Raw genomic sequence first — 22,671 nt, forward strand, 5'->3', positions numbered from 1 at the left:
TTGGGAAATTAAAAAATGTAAATAATCAAATAGCTAACTTCTAATTTAGGTTTTTGGTTGATAGGCAAGCATTTACTTTCTATGTTAACTTGGGGAGTGCAAACTGATTTGCTGATATTACAAATTAATCTCTTTCCCTTAAAAAATAATTACACTCATACTATATTCTAGACTGCTGCTGTTGCTCTTGCCAAAGCTGTTCATGAAAGATTTTTCATTGGTGTTATGGAACCTCAGTTAATGCAAACGTAAGTACCTTCTTATCTTAAAAAAAAAAAAAAAAAAGACTGTTGTTTCTGCCCTCTAATGACCTGTTTGTTGTGCTCAGTTCTGAGATGGGTATTCTGACATCAACTGCTCTGCTTCATCGTATCGTTCGGCAAGTAACCTCTGATGTATTGCTTCAAGAAATGGTGGTTTTTATCCTTGGAGAACAGAGGGAACCAGAAACTCTGGCAGAAATTAGCAGACATCCTTTAAGACATAGATTAATTGAGCATTGCGATCACATATCTGATGAGGTAAGTTGTGTAATGATTTAGTATTGGGCTTGGATTCTTTAAAGTACTGATTTTAATATATGTGTGAAGATATTTTTCAGTCAGCTTTTATCAACTTTGGTTTCAGATAAGCATCATGACATTGAGAATGTTTGAACATCTTCTACAAAAACCCAATGAGCATATTCTTTACAACTTAGTCTTAAGAAATCTTGAAGAAAGAAACTATACAGAATATAAACCTTTGTGCCCAGAAGATAAAGACGTGGTAGAGAATGGCTTAATAGCAGGAGCAGTGTAAGTATGTGTTTGATTCTGTGAGTTGAATGTTCACCTTGGAGACAGAACTTTCTTAGTTCTTTCCCTATGCTTAAAAAGTACCTCTAATAGCTTACAAGTTTTAAAAGTAAAATCCAGAAGTCCTGATACTACCGTCCTTTAAAATTGTAAGACATTCATTAAACCTCATAACAAAATTAGCATAGTCTTGATATTGTTATTATAAAATGGTAATTTGTTTATAAAAGACATTATTCCTCAATTTTTTATATTAGAAAAATTATGTTATTTTTTTCAGAACATAGCAAAGACCCTTTTGTTTAGAAAATGTCATAATAATTTTTTTATGCATCATTAAATTAAACATAGAGATCTGGAAGAAGATCCATTATTTACTGACATTCCACCAGATAATATTTTATCAAACCAAGAGTGGCTTAACTCTTCACCTCCTGCTACTCCAGACCACCCTAGAAATGATGGGAAAACTGAAGTCCATAAAATTGTAAATAGGTGAGTTGCTATATAAATTTGACTTATATCTCTTTTATTTGTTTTTATAATATATACTAGCTCTGCTCCTAGATTGTTTGAAATATATTCAGAACTCAGTCTCCTTCAGAGAGTATGTCAGCTTTTTAAATTTATTATATAGCCTATGACAGCCTAGGAGTAGCTGTGGATGCCGAGAGAACAGCTCTGCTTAATAGAAAAATAATTCTAAAAATAGCAGTGGTTAATTGAATCCTTGCGTATCCAGGTTTTTATATGTAAAAGACGTAATTTTAAGTAATTTCCAATTATAAAAACATTTGAGAATAACCAATTTGACAAGCTGTGCTTATTAAGCATGTGTTAAACATAGGATATTCCTTGTTTTTAGTTCATGATTTTGCAGTTTTTTAAGTACCTTTTCTGTGGCAGTTTTCTTTCTTTGTTTCTTTTTTTCCCCTGTCCTTTCAGTGCTGTCACTGATAGGCCTGGGTATGGCAGTTGATGTTAAAAAGAAAAAAAATTGCATGTTGCTCAAATGAAAAATTATGGTGCATAAAAATTTCTGAAGTTCAATTACTTAAAAGCTAGTTTCCTGAGATTAATAGATACCATGACAATCTGTCATTGTGAAGCAATCTAAAAAGAAAACCAAAAGTCCCTTTTAGACTTACTTCTAGCTCAAGTGCAATTAATCATTGTTTAATAAAACTTTAAATAATCAAAGAGTATTTAATCCAGTGAATGGAAATCTGATTCATAATAAGGACTTAAAATATAATTTTATTTTTCAAGTTTCCTTTTGTTTTTTTGTTTGTTATTAGGTACCAGGGATTGAACTTGGGGGCACTCGACCACTGAGCCACATCCCCAGCCCTATTCTTTGTATTTTATTGAGAGGCAGGGTCTCAGAGAGTTGCTTAGCACCTCACTTTTGCTGAGGCTGGCTTTGAACTCACAATCCTCCTGCCTCAGCCTCCTGAGCTGTTGGGATCATAGGTGTGTGCCACTGCACCTGGCTCCATTTGTTTTTAACGCTTGAATAAACTTAAGATATTACTAGATACTTTAATAGATATGAAAATATTATTGGATTATGAGAGTATTTCTGTTTTTAATTATGATCTTTTTCATTCAAGTTTTCTCTGTCTGGTCCCGGATGAAGCAAAATCATCCTACCATGTTGAGGGCACTGGATACGATACCTACCTCCGAGACGCTCACAGGCAGGTCAGTGACATTAATTAATTTTTGGAAATAAGATCTAAGTGGACTTGCATACCTTGTCACATTGCCTCGTTGCCCACAGCCATTACCCCAAATCAAGTAGTCCAGTTGTGACCTTACTTTGCATTTCACTAACTGTGGTCTCTATTTCAAGGTTTCTCTATGCCCTGTTAATTTTGTTTGTTTCACTTTAAGTTAAATTTCACCTGGATCCATTTCCCCTATTGATCCAACACATGATAGCATGATAATTCTGCCCACCCCCCACCCTCGTGCCCAACTCTCAGGCTGTTATCCTCAATTCCCTGCCCCTAGTATTTGTGTGTTGCTTCACTACCCACCTCGATCCTTTCTTCTACCTTTCTGAAGTTACTTTCTCTAAGATTTACTCTTAATTATTAAATGGTCTTCTCTCATTCTGATTTCCTTTCTATAGCATTTTACATTGAAAAATGTAAAAAATAAATACCACTCCTTTAACAAATATATATTAAGATAAAATTCACCATTTTAACAATGTCAAAGTATACAATTCAATGACTTTTAGTACATTCACAGTGTTGTGCCACTATCATCACTAACTCACTTCAGAACATTTTTGTCACTCACCTGACTGAGTTAAGCAGTCCCTTTCATGTTTCCTCTTCCCACTCCTCCTCCTAGGCCTACCCCCGGGCCACTAGTCTGCTTTCTGTTTCTGTGGCTTTGCCTCTTCTGGTATCTCCTATCAATGGAATCGTACTATATGTAGCCTTTTTAAAAATTTTTTTTTAAAATCTTTATTTTGTTTGTTTATTTATTTATTTGTTTATTTGTTTGTGAAGATCGATCGAAACCAGTGCCTTACATGTGCGAGGCAAGCGGTCTGCCACTGAGCCACAACCCCAGCCCTCTCTATGTAGCCTTTTATGTCTGGCTTCTTTTATTTAGCATGATGTTTTTAATATTCATTCATGTCATAGCATGCATCAGTACTTTCTTTTGTGGCTTCAAATATTCTATTGAATATTCATGCCTACAAATCATCTTCTAGTCTAAAATCAGATTTTTATGCAAATTTTTAAGAGTTTATAGTTTTAGCTTGTGCATGTACAGTTAGGTGTTTTTGTTTTTTGTTTTTTTTGTACAGGGATTGATCTCAGGGACACTCAGCCATTGAGCCACATGCCCCGCCCTTTTTTGTATTTTATTTAGAGACAGGATCTCACTGAGTTGCTTAGTGCCTCACTGTCACTGAGTTTGCCCTTGAACTCATGATCCTCCTGCCTCAGCCTTCCAAGCCTCTGATATTACAGGTGTGCACCACTGTGCCTGGCTGTTTTTATTTTTGTTTTTGTTTAGTCTGGGGATTAAATGCAGGGGTGCTCTACCACTGAGCTATACTCCCAGTCCTTTTTGAGACAGGGTCTCACTGAGTTGCCTATGCTGTCCTCAAACTTGTGATCCTCCTGCTTCAGCCACCCGAGTCTCTGGAATCACAGACCTGCACCATGTGCCCCCAGCTCTTTTTAAGTCTTTAATCTATTTTGAGTTAATTATTGTATATAGTGTAGGGTGGGGTCCTATTTATTTTTTAATGTAGATATCCAGTTGTCTTAGTGCCTTTTGTTGAAAAGTTCGTTCCCATGTATTCGCCATAAACATAAGGTTCATTTCAAGACTCCATTTTGTTCTACTGGTCTATGTTTCTGTCCCTATCCCAGGACTGTCTTGATTATTGTCTGATTATTCAATATGAAATTAAGAAGTATGAGTCCTCCAACTTTATTCTTTTTTTTTTTCCATTTTATTTATTTATTTATTTATTTTTTAGTTTTCGGCGGACCCAGCATCTTTGTTTGTATGTGGTGCTGAGGATCGAACCCGGGCCGCACGCATGCCAGGCGAGCGTGCTACCTACCGCTTGAGCCACATCCCCAGCCCCAACTTTATTCTTTTTAAAGATTGTTTTAGCTATTTGTAGTTCCTTGTACTTCCAAATGAATTTTAGAATTACTTTGTCCATTTCTAAAAAGGAAAAAAAAGGGGGGCACTGTTGGAATTTTATAGGATTGTACCGAGTCTATAGATGTATTTGTGGAGCAGAGCCATCTCAACAATATTGAGTCTTCCCATTCAGGAGCACGGGGTGGCCAAGATTCTTCAATAGAATGCCCTAGTTTTCAGTATACAAGTCATGTACTTCCTTGGTTAAATTCATTCCTAAGCATTTCATTATTTTCAATGCTATCATAAGTGAAATAGTTTTGTGAATTTTATTTTCTGATTTTTCATGCTAGTGTATAGAAAACAACTGATTTTATATATTGATCTTGTATCTGCAACTTTGCAGAACTTGTTTAGGCCCTCCTATTTAAAACATTAACCTTCTTAGGGCTTCTGCAGCATAATTATAATTATATAAATATAGTACACCAATTAAAAAACAAATAAATTGTAGGAAGACCAATAGAGTAGAGAAGAGGGGTAGGGGTAGGAGGAAGGAAGGGGAGGAGGTAGTACTGAGAATTAAATGAAGAAAACTGTTATATGCATTTTTGAGTATGTCAAAATGAACCCCACTATTATGTACCTCTGTGGTGCACTAAAAAATAAATAATTAAATAAAAAGTGCTCAAATCTGTCATGAAAATAACTAATGATTAAATGCTTTAAAGAAAGAGCAAAAGCACAGTTATTAAAGGAAGTATCTTCTCCATGTTAAACCTGCCTTTCCCACCAGCGTATACTGGTGACTGCAGGTGAGAGTCCTCCTTGTGCCCCTCCTTGTTGGGTGTCACCTGCCTCCTAACTGCCTCCTCCCCTAGGGTACCTTACCCATTCAGATGCTTCTTTATATGCCTACTTGAGGAAGTCACTTATATTGTATGTCAATATGGTTTTTGTTAGTTCTTTAATGATCCAAATACTTTCCCCCCTAGTTCCGGGACTACTGTGCTATCTGCTTAAGATGGGAGTGGCCTGGGTCTCCAAAAGCATTGGAAAAGTGCAATTTAGAAGCAGCTTTTTTTGAAGGTCATTTTTTGAAAGTCTTATTTGACAGAATGGGCCGAATTCTTGACCAGGTAATGCATTTTAAAATTCTAATCTTTTTATTATTTTGTTAGCATTTATCATGGTGCAATCTCAATCCTTGTTTAGATTTTTCTGTTAAGTACTTCTGTTGTTTTCTTAGTTTTTCCACTAGATGACTTTTGCATATGGATTAGTTGCCAAGAGCCAGCGAATTTCTGATGCATTGAGTATGCTAATGGCCTAGTGGCCATCACTTGGCCTACTAGACACCACAGAATTGTGTATCTTACTCCTCATGTTGTGGTGACTTCCTTTCTGAGTAACTTAGCATTTTAGGTGTTACAGTCGGTGAGTAAAAATAGAGAGTAAAACTTGTCAAGCTTAGTTCAGAAGACCCCATATGTCATTTCAATAGAATCTTGAACACTCTGATCTCAGTGCGATAATGAACTTGTGTCTTCAGACAGAGAATTTATGAAGGGAGTAGCCTGGGTCTTTATGAATTTATGATGCTCATTTTCATAAGGGAGAAGAGAAATAAAAATTAATTTACTAAATTGCTTAAAAAGTGGATGGAGATCGCCATCAGCCAATATCTTGCAACTGTCATGAGAAATGAATTCCGGTTATGGACTCCCTCCTCCCTCTCTGACAAACAGTGACAATAGAGTTTTGCACACCGAGATAGAGATGCACTTGAAATAAAGCAGCTGGTACATGCTTCAATATAGAAGCTGAGTTAACCAATTTAGAACTAACTTTAAATTTATATATCAAAGTGCTTGCTCTTTTGGCATTAGAGTTAAATACTTGTGAGAGCGTCAGGAGTTACAAAGGAAGTTTATTCCACAAGCAGACTTCCTTTAGTGACCAGAAAGTAGGAGGAATTATAATTTAAGAAGTATTTCACTAGGTTAGCATCTTCAATCATGCCTGCTTCCGGCAGTTACCAATAAAGAGACCAGGTCCTTGTTTTAACTACTTAATAGCATGTGGGCTATTTCTAGCGTTTTTCTGTTGAAGCCAGACAGCCCGAGTCTGCAGATCTGGCGTTCCTGAGTGTGGTCTGGTGTTGCAGCTGTGTAAATCTCCTGGGTGGCCGGAATTCATCACTTGATTGTTGTTTTGCTCTAATTTGCCAGGATTAGTTTGAATCTGATCAAGCTAACAAGCAAGAGATATTAACAATCAGCATGGAGTTAGTGATCTTTGGATATTTTGACCAAAAGCACTAAAAAAGGAATCTAAATTTTAAATAGTTGTTTGTGGCTTGAATTGAAAAATCCCCCAAGTGGTCATCACACTTGGGTGTTCTTTCTCTGGTTTGAGAGTGACACAGAAGTCCCTAGAGAGAATGTCCAAAGGCTTAGAGCTCCCCGCAGAGCTGATGTTCCTCCTGTCACCCCATAGCATAGCAAGACAGAGTTCCAGTGTTATTTTATAAATGAGGAGTCCCTGTTTTATATATCTTAGAGCTAGTAAAAAGCTCTGGAGCCCAGCCTGACACTGTTATTCTTTAGCACCTTGATTTTCCAAGCATTTTTGGTAAGAACTTGGGCAATATGATCTCAAAGACAGTGCGTGAGTTCAGGGTGCTCAGTGTATTTGGTTTCATTTCATTTTCTTTCTCTTCTAAATGTTTTTTTGCTGAGAATGATATGTACTTGCATTTTCATAGGGTGAATCCCCAGCAAGGTCAAGGTAACGAAGCTGGTTAAACATTCAGTGTGGATAGTTAGTAAAGCACCAGTGTGTCCTAGTGTAGAGCTGAAAAGTTACAGAATCCAGTGTTCACAGGACACTGTTGTGTTGTCACACGTAGTATTATTTTTAGCTGTGGTGATTTTAAAAACATAGTAAAATGCCAAAATCCACAACATAATATAAAGAAAGTCAGAAAAAATAAGGAAGCCAAGTCCTGTTCTGCTCCAAGAATGAAGAGTGTGAGCTTGGTGGGGAACTTGGTCATTTGTCCCATTCCATACTGTTACAGTGAGATTGATGCTACTTGGCCTAATCTCCTACTCAAATTTGCTTGTAAGAATTAAATGAAATAAGCAATTTAAAAGACTTCTAAAATATAAATTGTTGTTTAAAACAGGTATATTTAGAAATTTTAGAGAATTGTCAATTGAGATTTTTAAAAATAATTTCAATCTTGTTTTGACTATCTGCATATTTATCCTTTAGTAGAGGGTTGACTGCTGGTGACAGCAGTGCGCTTTTCCTTTCTTTTTTTTTGGTGCTAGGGATTGAACCTAGGTGCACTTTACCGCTGAGCTCTATCCCCAGTCCTTTTTATTTTTTATTTTGAGACAGGGTCTTGTTAGATTACTAAGGCTGACCTTGAACTTGTGATCCTTTTGCCTCAGCCTTCCTAGTTGCTAGAATTATACTCATTCACCACAGCACCTGGCAAACTGCCTTCAAGTCAAAGATTATCGTCCCAAAATTCAGATTTTATAATCAGCGTGAGTTCAGTAAAAAAAAAAATGGACCAAGTCCTTTTGACATATCAGAGAATCTGGTTATCTTTCCTTTCAGGTGAATACTGTATAAAGCACAAAATAAAGGGATCCCAAATAATAGATATAAACACTACTAACAACCCCCCAAATATCAACTTGTTTTAAGGTTATTACCAATACAAAGAAGAGACCAATTCAGAGTATAGCGAGATAATTCTATTCTGCTGAAATTAATTTTATTTTGACATCATTAAGAAATAATCTGGGCCAGGCACAGTGGCACACGCCTATAATCCCAGCTGCTCAGATGGTTGAGGCAGAAGGATCATGAGTTCAAACCCAGCCTCAGCAATTTAGCAAGACCCTAAGCAACTCAGTGAGACACTGTCCTTAAATAAAAAATACAAAAAGGGCTGGGGATGTGACTCAGTAGTTAAGCACCTGTGGGTTCAAAAAAAAAAAAAAAAAGCAAGAAAAGAAATAATCTGGGCTGGGGTATAGCTCAGTGGGAGAGTGCTTCTTGCTTACCTTCCATGCACAAAGCCCTGAGTTTGATCCCAAGTTTGATCTGCAAAAAAGAAGAAGGAAAGAAACAGTGTCAGCCTTAAAATTCTTAAAGAATTCAAGACCTAGATTTTTGTTCAAATAAAGTTTCAAACCAAAGTAGTACCATACAGAGAAATTACAAAATCTAGATCATAAAATAGCCTTATTTAAAGACAAATAATGGTGGCACCTGCAAGTGGCAGGCTTTAGAGATACAAAAATCTTAACTACCTGAAATGAAGAATGTACAGTTCTGGACTTGTTATATTTTGAATTATTTTGTCCCCACTTTTTATCAAATGCATTTTTTTAAATTTATTTTTATAAATCATTTCTTTTTAACCTAAAATACAATTTAATTGTTTATTGAGTCTTGAAGAAAATTATTGTATCACAAATATTATCAAGTAGAATAAACTCTTAGACTCTATTGTAAATACAAATTTCCTTTCATTTTTCTTGCTTAAGGCTACATTTTTGAAAAAGAGTGACTTGGATAATTTTTCTTCTTTTAAAACATCCACATTCAAGAGTTTTATGGTAAGAAAGACGAAGATTGGACTTCAGGTCTAGGAGTTGAGATTTTGCCCATAAAACAAAAGACATTCAGTATAATGTCTAAGAGTCTCCTATGAATGTCAGAGATTCACTTCTAATTGATATTCATTATGATCAAGGGTTTAAAGGCTGCTCAGAGGATGAGAATAAAGCTTCCAGTTCCCACTGCTAATGTTAAACTTGGTCCTAAATCACCCTTCCCTTCCCTGAAATGCCATCTCTGTTTCACTCACCTAGGTTCTCATCCAGCTCAATTTTGTTTCAGGCAATTGGTTTCATTTGGTTCCTTGGAAAAAGAAAACTAGAAGGGTCAAGAAGTTTTTTTGAAAGTTCTAAGCAAATAATAAGGACTTGTTTTGTCTAGTAGACCTTTTGCTCTGATGTTGACACACTGTAAAGTACTTTCAGGCTGGCTTCTATGAAGAATAAATGGAAATTAACAACCAGAATTCAAATAAAGTTGTGTATTATATACACAATATGTCTGAGGAACTGTACTGGGTAGGTGTACAATTGCGGGGAGAGTGGATGTTCATGTAGTCACTAAGCTGCTCCTTGTCTGTAGGCGCCATTTTGAATCTCCTCAGGACCTAGAGGTATAGAGTAGCCATTCCTATCCCATCCACTTCTATTCTGTTGATAAGGCTCTGTGATTGGACTTTATCTTATTGTACATGTGCTTTTGGTAATTGGCAATCATTGGATAATCTGAGGTGGGGAATATCATTTCTGGAATAATGTGACCCTATCTAAGAAGATGAATACCTTCTCTTCTTTGATCTTGGACTTAATATGTCCTTTTTGGTTTGTAATTAATATTATATATGACACACTGGTGGGTTTGATGCCCTCTTGAACTTTGTCTCTATGCACACTTCCTATTTTTTGTTTTTTAAGTTTTAGGACTGTGCTATATGTGCTTTGATGAAAATGGTCAGAGGTAGTTTGGTTATAGATATTTTCATTGAAGAACAACATGTGGAGGATGGATTTTTCTTTCTCAGAAAAATTAGGTACACAGAGTGTGTATGTTGTACATTACTCTTGCTGTCTTTCTGTCCTTCTGCACAGCCATACGATGTGAATTTACAGGTGACCTCAGTGTTGTCCAGACTTTCCCTCTTCCCTCATCCACATACACACGAGTACCTTTTGGACCCCTACGTGAACCTGGCCCCTGGCTGTCGATCCCTCTTCTCTGTCATCGTCAGGGTAAGTCTCACTCTCTTCTGTTCTCTGGCATGGCTGAGCCTTTTCATATCACTGTATGTAGTTAGTGACACACCCAGTGAAGAATATTGTGTATCTATTGTTTTAAAGCAATTAACATACATTCTGAACTATAACAAAATGTGGGGGTGGGAGACAAATTTATTTGCTTAAACAATATATATAATTTTAATATTTTAAAGAACAGATATGAGTCCTTGGTCAAAGATGGTTACAGAGTAGTGAAAGTTGGGGTGCTTTATTTGGTGACAGGGAGAGAGGATTTTATCCAAGAACTCTTATGTAGTTGATTTCAGGAGCTGAGCTCCCTGTCTCTGCTGCAGGTTGTTGGTGACCTTATGGTTCGAATTCAGCGTATTCAAGACTTCACCCCCAAGCTGCTGTTAGTCAGAAAGCGGTTGCTTGGTTTGGAACCTGAAGGCCCTATGTAAGTCCAAATTTTATGTGCTCAGTGATCCAAATATTTCGCCCAATGTAAAGATCTGTTGGTAGGTCAATCTGTCCTCTGCTTTTTCTCTAGTATCGACCACATCACGTTGCTAGAGGGTGTGATTGTGTTAGAAGAGTTCTGTAAGGAGCTGGCGGCCATTGCATTTGTGAAATACCACACTTCCTCCACACCATGACTGACTTCTTTCAAGTCACTAGGGATCCGGACGATTGTGTACAGTCCATCAGAAAAGACAGTTCCACCCAGCCAAGAGAGGACGAAAGCCTTTTTAAAGGAAGTAAACTGCACAGAACCGTTAAGAACCATTGAGTGAACACGCAATAAAATGCGGCACCCTGTTTTTGTTGCTTTATTTATCACAGTGGTTCTCTCTATAGATTTGCACATTGTTGAACCCCGGAAACAGTTGAGGGACTTGCAGGAAATAAGGCATTTCCAACAACTGTGTGAAAGCTGCACAATTTCTGATGTCACGACTTTGATGATACTTCTGTTTTTTTAATATCCTTTTAGGCAGCAAGGCATTTACATTCTCTGGGACTCAAATGCTTATATTCTTTTGGATTAATAAGCAGCAAAAAAAATTACTAATTTTATAACTTTTTAAGGTTAAGATTCTTATCAAACAAAAATATTTAAAAAACTGTAAATGAGAAAAAAATATATATAATTCAGGAACCAACAAAGGAATTGAGTTAATTATAGGAGATAAAAATGTGTAGAGCAACATTAACTTTCTTCAGCTTTTCTAAGAATAACAATTTAATATGATAAATTCTTGATTAATATAATATATATATTTTTAAAGAAATGTTCTTTTACTCCTCTGTGCACATAGCCATGTTAGTGGTTGATTTCCATGTCTGGGTCCCAGTTGATTTAAATTGTCATTTTTTGCAGCAGCATCGAATTTATGCTCATCATTGGTAGCATTTGCTAAAATGATATTTTTTTAACCCAATTAAATTAACACATACTGGGTTGAGAAGCTTTTTTCCCTCCCTCTCTGAAAATTGCTGATGAAATTGCTTTATAATTTGTTTTTGTTATCGAAGCGCATGGTAGCGTCCAGGTGGGGAACCAACTGATAACTCTTAGCAATCAGAATGCCAATGGCCTCTTACTGTTTACATTTTTTCATTTTGTTGGGTTTTTTTGCTTGTCTGCAATGATTCTGAAGAGATTAAACAAAACAGTCTTTTGAATGTCCTGTTTACAAGTTAAAGGATTGTGGGAATTCGGGGTGTCCGGGAGTGGGCACACATGGGGTGACAAGTTTAGCTAAGCTGCGCTGTGCACAGCATACCGAGTGGGCTGCACAACTTGTTTGCTATGTCTTTCTTTTCTGTCTTTAAATGATGCTTATCCCTCAGTTGTCACTTTTAAGCTTTTTTTTTTTTAAGTTGAAATATTAAGCAGCAGCACTTTCCTCTGCATCTTTCCATTCACTAATATTTGGAGAAGAGACTGTCACGTTCCAGTTGGAGAGACGTGTCTCTACTCTCCTGAGAAGCTCTTTTATGTAGCTTGTTTGCATATACACATCATGTGGCCATGTGCTTAGAAGCATGTTTTACACTTATCTGCTTACTTTGTTGTATTATTATTTCTGATTTACTTTATAATTAGTTTTTACTATTAAGAAAAAAACTATATCATGAATAGTCTCAGCTTTACATTGTGCACCATTGTTAAAACAAGAAGACTTTATCTCTAATTTGATGCAGATCTTTCTTAGCTCATAAGAAAAGCATTAAGTAAAACAGTGAAGCAAAAAAAGTGAGAGAGTTATTTCATGCAGGATTTTCTTCCAGCGATTTTGAGTGATAGGAAAACATTCAGTTTGCTCTATTTATTGTAGTTTACTCAAGGAACACTTCAACGTCTCCACTTTAGGTGGTAGTTAACAATCTACAGATGTATTTAAAACAAGGCATTAAGAGATATTAGATATTTCTTAATGTTTTTGTAGGTGTAGCAGCGATGATATTATGTCTCAAACCAAATATGTTCTTATCCTTGATTTCACAGAGGGACCTTATAGCTAATTCATGAACCAAGCTCAGAAAAGCTTTAATTCTTATATTTGATATACGTATGCTGCTTCTGAAAATGTCATTTTCCTAAGTTATAATGACTTTTATTTGTGCTCAGCTAAGGCTTAAGTTTTAGTTTTCTTCTTTCTTTTCTTTTTCATATTTAGTTCAGACCTAGAGTCAGCACAAGTTATCACAGTGAGTTGAATTTGTTAACGTAGTACAACACTAATCTTTTCCTCACTGTTTCTCAGAAGCTGAATACTTCAGTTATTCAGTACTTGCCACAACAATGACTAAAATGCACTGTGTTGCATAGAAAGTGCCACCTCAAACATTGATTGCCATAGCCAAGTTCCAAACTGCATTTTAGCCTTGCTTCACATTTGTATAAATAGGTAGGCACTTTTTTTTTAAAACATTCTAACAGTATAATCATTGGGTTTATTTTTGTTAATGAGCCCCATTCTTTACTTGATAGAACTCAGATTTGTCTTAGCCAATTTCATGGTAGAACTCACATAACCCATTAATGTTCTCATAACGCATCTGTTTGTGCAATATGGAAGCTGTGAGTGGATTCATAGCTTTTTGGTTTAATTGTACATTATTGTGTTGTACATGTGTATATATATGTGTGTGTGTATATATGTGTGTGTATATATATATATATGAGGACCAAAATCCTTAGCTTGCTTACACTGTTGCTAGTGTAAAGATTGTTACACTTAATTTTACGGGGCACAAATTATGGAATTTCTTCATAAATTCATGGTAACATTTCATAAATTATTGTATTACTATACAATTCACCATTTAATTATGAAGTTCTTAGGTATTGACAGAAGAAGTTACAGTGAAGTGCTAAAACCACAAATTGTAATTATACTTTGGGTTGTACAATATGTCAAAATATGCATGTCATCGTGACACTTGGTATGTTAAAACATGATAATCATACTTCTGGGCCCTGTAAAATAGTGTTACTGTAATACTCTGTTGGCCTCCTGCCTTGTTTACATTAAACAGAGGATATTTAGTAAATTTTTCTATGAACGTTGTGTAGGTTACTGACAGTGTTATCAAGGTCTGGACTTCGTGGGCCATCTAGGGAAAAGCTATTCAGATGGCAATTGTGTACCTACCCTCTCTTCAAAGGAGGTTGCAATCAAGTTCAACTTTTTGTGCTAATAATGCATGCAGGACTAAGAGGGATAATTTTAAAAAAAGAATAAATACTGTAACTTAAACAAAATATTGTCTTACATTTTTGTAGAATTCAAATCAGAAATGCTTTATCTACTGATAAATCTTAAGCAATGGTTCTTAACTTCACCCTTGACAAAAAGACAGTCCACACCAATCAATGGGTCACTGCAGTATTGATTCTAGGGAGAGGAAAAAAAAGAAATACGTAAATATTTATGGAGGAGGTCTGTCTAACCTAACAATTTCCCTGGGTAAATTTCATATATGTCCTCCAGTGGCCTCCTTAATAATCACTCCCCTAAAGGAAGGAAAAGCAACTAATTCTAAGCATTATTTCTTAACATTTTCCAACACATGTTGGAACCTTTCTTTTTAGCTGACGTTTGAAACAGACTCTAGATTTACTCTATTCGCTTGAGTATGCGCCCAAGTCCCTTAAATGGAAACTGAAGAAAACATGTAACACTTGACATAACCAGAAAGAAAAACAGCCACTTATTAATCTCAACCACCAGTGACCCTTTTCAGCTAGTGTTATTCAAAATAGTCTTAGAAGAAAATAAAGGACACTAGATTGAAAGGATGAAGGAGGCCAGTTTAGGCACCCAAAAGTTGAAAATACCCTCTTTGCCCTGAGCTATTTCAAAAGAAAATTGCTTTTTTGGAATGCATAACTGAATTCCCAGTCTAAAACCTGGTTCAAATTGCTGTTAAATATCTTCCAGTGTTTTATCTAGAAAAACTAGTGATCCCAAGGGAATTGAAAGAATTCACACAATTTTGAAGTTTTGCTGGAGTAAGAGCTATACCTCTTCTCCCCAAAATCAAAATGAGCAGAAACACTTCATGCCAGTTTGATGCTGATGCTGAAGGATGCACAAAAGAAACAGAATGTTTTAGTTGGTCTTAACAAAGGAAGGTGTTGCCTGTGGGCTGCCTTGTGGGAGACTGGGTTCTAACCTTACTTGATAAGGCCCCTCTTGCCACCTCAGGGAGATCTACCTACGCCTGCTTCCTCTACACTCACTACCATTATAGTTTGAGTGTCATGTAATTTGAAATGTTTCATTTCTAAAAATGTTATTTCTTCACACATACCAGAAATAAGACATATATTTCGTGTAAAAATAAAATGATAATTGTGTTTATTCAACAAATATTTATTGAGAACTTTTTATGAACCAGTTATTTAAGGTGTTGGGGGAACAAATGGAAGCCATCTCAGCCCCCAAGAAGTCACAGTCCTGGTGGCAGTTCAGTGTGTTCACACAAAAACAGTGCACATATGTGGTGGACGTCAGAGAAATAGTATCCCGGTGGTGTAAGCACCAGGGGTCAGTATATTGCATATTATCTAAAAGGGAAGATCTGAGTCCTAGGTCCTGATTGGATATTATATTAATATATATTAATTCATTGATTTAATACTTTATATGTATAAACTAATATATAAGCAGTGCTGGGATCAATCTCAGGGCCTTGTGCATGCTTGGCAAGCACTCTACCTCATCAGTGATTAATCCATCCGATGGATTATACTAGATGGTAACTGTAGGCAGATGGTTGAAGGAAGTAGGTCGCTGGGAGCGTGCCTTTGGGGATTAGATCTTGTCCCTGGCACCTTGTTCTCTCTCTCTGCTTCGGGGCTGCCGTGTTCTGAGCAGCTTTCCTCTGCCTCCCTCTTCCACCATGATGTTCTGCCTCACCTCAGGCCCAGAGCCGTGGAGTCAGCCAATCGGGGACTGAAAAACCACAAGCAAAATAAACTTTTCCTCCAAGTTGTTCTTGTCAGGAATTTTGGTCACAGTGATGAAAAGCCAACACATGACCTTGCTCTTCCTTCTACTTAGACCAGGCAGTATATCAAGGGACAGACAGGGAGTCTCTTTAAAAAGAAAAAGGCCGTAAAGTATTCTCTTGATTGAGTAATCAAATCGTTAGATGAACATAGAACCCACCAGCACACTGCCAGGAATCTGAATACCACTGTGGGCCTCTTAGCTGCCATATCAGGAGGTGAGGATGAGCGTTAGTTACTAGTACCCATGTTGCAATGTGCATCATTTGCATGGTGATCACATTATTGATTTTTCACAAACTATTCCATTCCAGTGATGGGCGAAAGGTTTCAGGAATGATGCTGAGTCTAGAGAGTCCAAATCAGCCAACAATGTATCCTGGCTTCACCAAAAAGACCACTCTTTCTAGGGTTGAGAACTATAACCAGGATTTGGCCACGTACCAAAGAGCTACATGCAGTTCAGAAGAAAGGAACAAGTGACATGCCCAGCCTGTGAGATCAGGGGAAGACAAGCCAAAGCATCTCAAGACTGTAATTTTTGAGAAAGGAATCGTAAAATCAATTTTACTATAATGCAGAAAGATGAGATGACACACAAATTCAGTATAGTCTGAGTAAAGCTATATTTCAAAGCCCTGAGGATGGGTTCCATTTATGTAATAACAGGAGAAATGTATTCCTCATTCCATTCACAAGTGGAATAGCATTTTTAATTGATTAGATTTTTTTCCCCCAAGAGAACACAAACTGAAGATTTCTACAAGGAAGCAAGCTAACCCCATTCCTTAAGCATTTTTCTTTCATGTTTAAAATATGCTTTTCTGCTTAAATCTCTTTATTGTGTTGCTCTTACTGACAAATGGCAAGCGGGGCATTTTGTTTCTGTAATCTTTGTTGACGGCTTAAATTGTTTGAATGTCCTGTGATCTTTATTTCCATTCCATTTTAGAAATTATTAGTATTTTCTTCAGCTGCGTTGGTTTGGGGCTCCAGCAGAGATAAAGCTGAGAGGGAAAAACCTATTTTTAGGATATAAACATTATCACAGTAGTCCATGTGCCTTAGACGCCTTGACAGTAAGCAAGCCTCATTATAAAGGCTTTTGTTTCCATAAAATAATCCAGTGTAATACAGACTCAAGTCAACCTCTCCCTGAACACATGAAGAGCTCATGGGACTCATTGGAATTTGGGTTCCAAACTGCATTCTAAAAATAAAACTTGCAAAAATAAATGTGCATAGCAACTTCTGGGCATTTTTCTTTGGAATTTGACATTGAAATAAAAGTGATTTTGCACAGTTCTTAATGGTTGGAGACTTTTCATGCAAAACATACAACATAATTGATATTCATCAAATTTTGAGTATTTCAAAGAAAAAAATCTGATATGTATCTTGCAGAGCAATGTTGCTCTTATTGTCATTTTTATTTCAATGGAAAGAAAAAGACTAAGGAAGTATAATTAATTTGACATAGATAATTCTGGGCTGAACATTTAAATATCAACGCTATTTAAGACCCATGGCATTATTCAAGGTTCTTTTTTTTTTTTTTTTTTTAGTTTTCGGTGGACACAACATCTTTGTTTCTATGTGGTGCTGAGGATCGAACCCGGGCCTCACGCACGCCAGGCAAGCGCGCTACCGCTTGAGCCACATCCCCAGCCCCTATTCAAGGTTCTTTGCATCTTGTACGTTTTGCATCTTCCTGTTGCTATGTTTTCTGAAGATACTAGGTCATTGTATTTTGGCCCTCCCTCCAGGAATCTGTGTATCAATCACTCAGCTACCAATAACTTCTTCAAACAGAAATCATCACTGTCAGCCTTATTTGGTTAAAAAGATGCTGGATTGGCACAAGCACTGGGTTAGTTTTAGAAAGACCTTATAGGAGTCTCAGACACTGCATTGTATATCTGCAAACTCCAGAAATTCTCACAACACCATGGGAGCTGTTCCCTGCCTCTTACCAGTGTTTTGTTTTCCATAGGAGCAGCTAAGCTGCCCTCAACACCTCTAGGTTTCAGCCACTGACAGCCAGAGGTTACTCCATTTATACAAGGGTAGGCCCTGCTCTCCTGATAGAACTTTCCTGAATGATCTTGCTTGGAAGGAACTTTCTAACTAAATACATAGAACACCATAATTGAATACTATCGTCATAAATATTGAGGTCTGAGGTCCAATGGATTCTGTTGTCACAAAGACAAAATAACATCATCCATAGTGTTCAGCAAACATTTATTAAATGTTTTAGTCAGTTTTTTTGTGTGTGTCACTGTGACCAAAAGACCTGACAAGAACAATGTAGAGGAGGAAAAGTTTATTAGGCTCCCAGTTTCAGAGGTCTCAGTCCATGGTCAGCTGACTCCATACCTCTGGACCTGAAGTGAGTTAGAACGTCATGGCTGAAAGGTGTGGTGGAGGAAGGAAGTTCAGGACTTGGCAACCAGGAAACAAAGAGAGAGACCTCCCTCCTCCAGCCACACCCTACCTACCTACAGTAACCACCCTATTAATCCATATGAGTGGATTAATCCACTGATTAGTTTATACCTGTCATAATCTAATCATTTCACCTCTGAAAATTTTCTTTGTCTCACACCTGAGCTTTTGGGAGACACCTCACATCTAAACCATAACACTAAACCCTATCTGACTCTGGCAAGCGAAGGAAATTTCAAGAAAGTCTGTATCTCCTTAAGGTTTGCTTTTTAAGGTAGAGGGGACTCCTCCACCAAGTTCTGTGGATTACAATACTGTCCTTCAGTTCCAAGCTCACTCTTCTATGCTCTGCTTTGTGTTGCTGAGCTGCGATTCTCAAAACAAAATCTTTCCTTCAGTAGCTGGTTTTCCACTAGGTGTGTCCATAGCGGGGCTTCCAGACAGAGAAGGAGAAATAGGAGGGAAGAAGGAGCTTCCTTTCAGTTTGTTTCTGTCCGTGTCACCTCAGTAATGGGTTTGCAATGGTTAGTTTTAGTCTTCATATTTCTTAAGTCCCCCAAGAGCCATCTCATGAAGCCCCCCAATGGCAGCAGCAGCTGCCGCATAGCAGACCCCTCTGAGAGGCCTGACTTCCCAGCTAATTCCTCCCAGGTTAGCCTGCCCTCCCCGGGAGCAGGCTGAGAGCTGGCCCTAATCAGACAGCTCTAGAGGCCAAAATTTCCCATTGGCCGGGAAGCCTGGGGTTCAAGGTGTTCAGTTTCTTGGGAATCTACCAGAATCCCAGAGTTCCCCTCTGTCAAACCATGTTTTCACATAAGGTTCGACCTACATTGTAATTCGGTGACCCTCTTTTTGTGAGACTGGCCTTATGGCTATAGAAATGTGAAGGGTCATTTTAGGGCTGCCATAGAATATCTCTGATTCTCTGGGGCTTGGATTTGAACTGGTTTTATCCTTTCTGCAACTGCACAGCTGGCTAAGGCCACCCCCTCCAAGGCTTTGTGTGAATACAGTGTAACCTAGGGATGGTAAAAATTCATGCCTGTTGTCCTTTTCCCTTTCAATGCATATATGAAATTTCCAACGTCCCCTAAGCCCCCTGTCTCAGTAGACATTTCCTCCCTGGTGATCACTATGACGGCTGAATTTTGCTATGTCTTTGCATGCAGTGGGGCACTAGGGTAGTGTTTGCCACTGACTGAGGACTGAGCCCAGTACACAAGGTCAAGGGCATAATCAAATCCATCCCTGAAACCAACCCCAAAGGGGCTTTCCCAGTACCCGGCACTGTTATCAGAGTTCAGTCCGAAAAATGGAAACTGCACAAGGAATTCAGCAGAGGGAATTGATACAGGGAGTTGAGTGTCGGAGGGCTGAATGAGCTTAGGGGAAACCGAGGTAACAGCAGGAAGCACACCACCTCCAAACCTGGAGGACCCCAAGGTGAGAAGCTGAGATTATCAAACCCTAGAAGGACAGGAGGGGGCCTGGGGGGTGGAGCTCAGACCCCATGTCTGTGGTGGTTCCCAGACTTTCCTGATGTTTGGCGATCTTGACAATTTGGGGGAGGATCAGTCAACTCTTTTGCAGGATGCCCCCCTACTGGAATTTGTCCCCCCACTGCACTGGGACTGTGGGCTTGGGAAGAATGATCCCATCACAGGGGAGAATCCTCAGCCTGCTGTTGACCTCAGTCCCCTGGCTGAGGCAGTGTCTGTCAGGTTTCTCCATCGGAGTTACTCCTTCCCTCCCTCCCTGTTTCCCTACTGTCCTCTGGGGAGCAGGTCACCGTGGTGGTGTGCTTCAGAAGTGGGGAGTTCATTCACTATGCCTTCTTGAGGGTGGGGGGACCCACGTAAATTATTTGGGATTCTTTCTGTGCCCCCCCCCCACTCATCCATTGACCTAGTTAGTCATTTATATCAATATGGACTCATGGATATTTATTGTGTGCTTTGGGTTATAATCCAGTACTACCTCATTGATTTTGTTGCTCATATTTTTCCAGCTTTGTCCGGTGGGAGCTCTTTCAGTTGGCTCCTGTGTCTGTCTGACACACCCTAAATAAATATAGGGTGTGTGTGTGTGTGTGTGTGTGTGTGTGTCCGCGCGCGCGTGCGCATGCATTTGAGCATTTCTTTACTTTGGGGAACTAAAAGCAACTCTAGGCTCATTTGGTGTATTTGCTGTCCCAGTCCTAGAATTGGCCATTTCTCTAGGAAGCAGCAGGGTTGTCTTAGAATCTGGACTCCCGGACGGACGCGTTGACCCAGCGTGCTGCTTTGGACACAAATAGCCCAGGAAGGACTGTTGGGCTAAACATATGGTATTTATAAAGTCCTTGGAATCTGCACATTCTTAACACAGGCCAGAGGACACCAGCTAACAGAACTATCCAGAATGAGTGGCCATGGGGAAAGAAGAAATTTTGGGGAGAAAAGAGGCCTATTTCAGCAGAGGGAAACCTCCCTAATGACCAAGATCCTGGGCTTGAACATGGCCATAGGAAATCCTTCTATTTCAGATCTTTTATGTTATTTCCAAAGTAGTCATATACTGACAGGTTTGAAAGAATTTATTCAAAATACAGCTTTATACCTGTGTCCCATCACTTAAGTGCCCTACGAATGATCACTTTGTATGAGCCCTGTGATTAGCTTGAAGCTAGAACAATTATATTGCATTAACTCTTTTGTGTTAAAACATCAACTTGTTAATGATAAACATTTCAATGAACTACAATTTTTATAACTTAACCTATATTGGCATTTCTTCATTTTGAAATTACCCAGGGACTCAGAAAACGGAGGTAATCCAAACCTCTCTAGGACACAGAGGCCCTTGTATATGGATTTTTCTCTGCTTCTGACAGAATCGGTTTGCTTACATCTGTGCAGACGAGAACACAATTACTGTAAAGTAGGGGAACCCACGTCGGCTTTGGACGCTTGTGTTTGCTCTGCAAAGGGCAGCATCGCGTATCTTAGGCGGTATCTTGAAAGCTTCGCTGTCTCAGAAGCCTGCTTGCATTAAACATGAGAAACGGGTAAGTGTGATTGCCACAGGGATTCGCAGGCAGCTCCTCGCAGCAGGATGAGCTCAGCTTGCTGGGCTGAGAAGGGCCTTGGCCAGGCGAGGCCCTGCCGCACTGGGCCAAAGCTGGTGTGGATTTGGACTGCAGGTGAATCTGATCTTGTGCTTTCCATTCCTTGACTGATTGATTGCTTTTTCTCCTTAACATCCCATGAGGAGTCCTTGGCGTGCTGTGAGGACATGCTCTGCTGCGTGAGGGAAGAGAAAACCTCTCCTGGAAGGAAGAAGAGAAACAGAAAGCTAGGATGGGGGAGAAACAAGAAAGGAGAAACATGAAAAGATCTGGAAGGAAGAAGGGGAGTCAAAAACAGGCTGAAGAAGGATCAGAGGAGACCCAGCCCCCCATTCTCCCTGCTGATCGGATCTTTGCCTCCCAAACTTCCACATCCTGCAGGCTTCTGCCCAGTTGCTGGGCCCTGCCTCCTCTCCCCCTCTCTCCCCACTGCATCCCTCTGCATCCCCACCCAACTCCACCCTTTCTTCGGGAAGAACATAGGGTCCCCCAGGAGCTCCATGGACTTGGAACACAGGTCCATCTCATTGCAGGCCCCACTCTGACCTTCGGCACTGGACTTAGTAATTAAGAATTTGAGGGCTGGGGCTGGGGCTGGGGTTCAGTGGCAGAGCACTTTCCTGGCATGTGTGAGGCCCTGGGTTGGATCCTCAGCACCACATAAAAATAAAATAAATGAAATAAAGGTATTATGAACATCTACAACTAAAAAATAAAAATAAGGAAATAAAAAAAGAAAGAATTTGACTTGTTCCTGTGGTCAGCTCCCACACCATGGCACTGTACTCCAGGGGACCTAAGGCTCCCTCCCTGAGTAGCGTTAGTGTTCCCATCTACCTCAGAGGGTTGTCGTAAGGATGCTATGAAAAAATACTGCCTAGGATCCTGCTGGGTACACAGTCAGCACTGCACCAACAGCAAGCCTGCTTCTGCTTCTCAGAGTCCTCTTGTCACAACAAGCTTGCCGGCAGCTTTCTGGACAAGCTTCCCAGGTGGATCTGAGGGACTATCAGATACTGCTTACAGAGACTGCTCTCTCCAGTCCCTAGCTCCAGGGGCCAGGTTGCAGTAAGGTCTGTCGTCCCTGCCCACTCTGGGGAGACTTTTCCTCAGCGGCCCCACCCTCAAGGTGTCCCACCTACCTTGGACTTCCCTACCCAAAGGAAAAAAAGAAGCTAAATCTTTGACTATGTGTCTACACGCTCTTCTCCTTCCTTCCCATATCCTGTAACTGTTGACTGGGTTGTTTTGTTTCTATAAAGGGACTGGAATAATTCTAGCTAGCTCAGCATTTCCAATGTGGAAAAG

At 39.0% G+C, this 22,671-nt stretch overlaps 1 protein-coding gene across 2 annotated transcripts in view; it reads left to right on the plus strand.

Moving 5' to 3' along the window:
• Positions 1–14,057, plus strand: part of Fhip2a (FHF complex subunit HOOK interacting protein 2A) — a 36,943-nt gene extending 22,886 nt beyond the window's left edge. For both annotated transcript variants that reach the window (XM_046450145.2, XM_046450147.2), the window contains 9 exons: positions 172–248; positions 329–521; positions 628–797; positions 1,149–1,292; positions 2,411–2,501; positions 5,420–5,563; positions 10,157–10,297; positions 10,639–10,742; positions 10,836–14,057. In XM_046450145.2, the coding sequence (XP_046306101.1) occupies positions 172–248; positions 329–521; positions 628–797; positions 1,149–1,292; positions 2,411–2,501; positions 5,420–5,563; positions 10,157–10,297; positions 10,639–10,742; positions 10,836–10,941 (1,170 nt within the window). In that variant the 3' untranslated portion in view covers positions 10,942–14,057. The remainder of the gene's footprint in view (positions 1–171; positions 249–328; positions 522–627; positions 798–1,148; positions 1,293–2,410; positions 2,502–5,419; positions 5,564–10,156; positions 10,298–10,638; positions 10,743–10,835) is intronic.
• Positions 14,058–22,671: the final 8,614 nt, after the last annotated feature.

Source organism: Marmota monax, unplaced genomic scaffold (assembly GCF_021218885.2).
Source record: "Marmota monax isolate L192 unplaced genomic scaffold, Marmota_monax_Labrador192_F-V1.1 WCK01_AAM20220418_F8-fsc00004, whole genome shotgun sequence".
In the NCBI taxonomy this organism is placed as follows: domain Eukaryota; kingdom Metazoa; phylum Chordata; class Mammalia; order Rodentia; family Sciuridae; genus Marmota; species Marmota monax.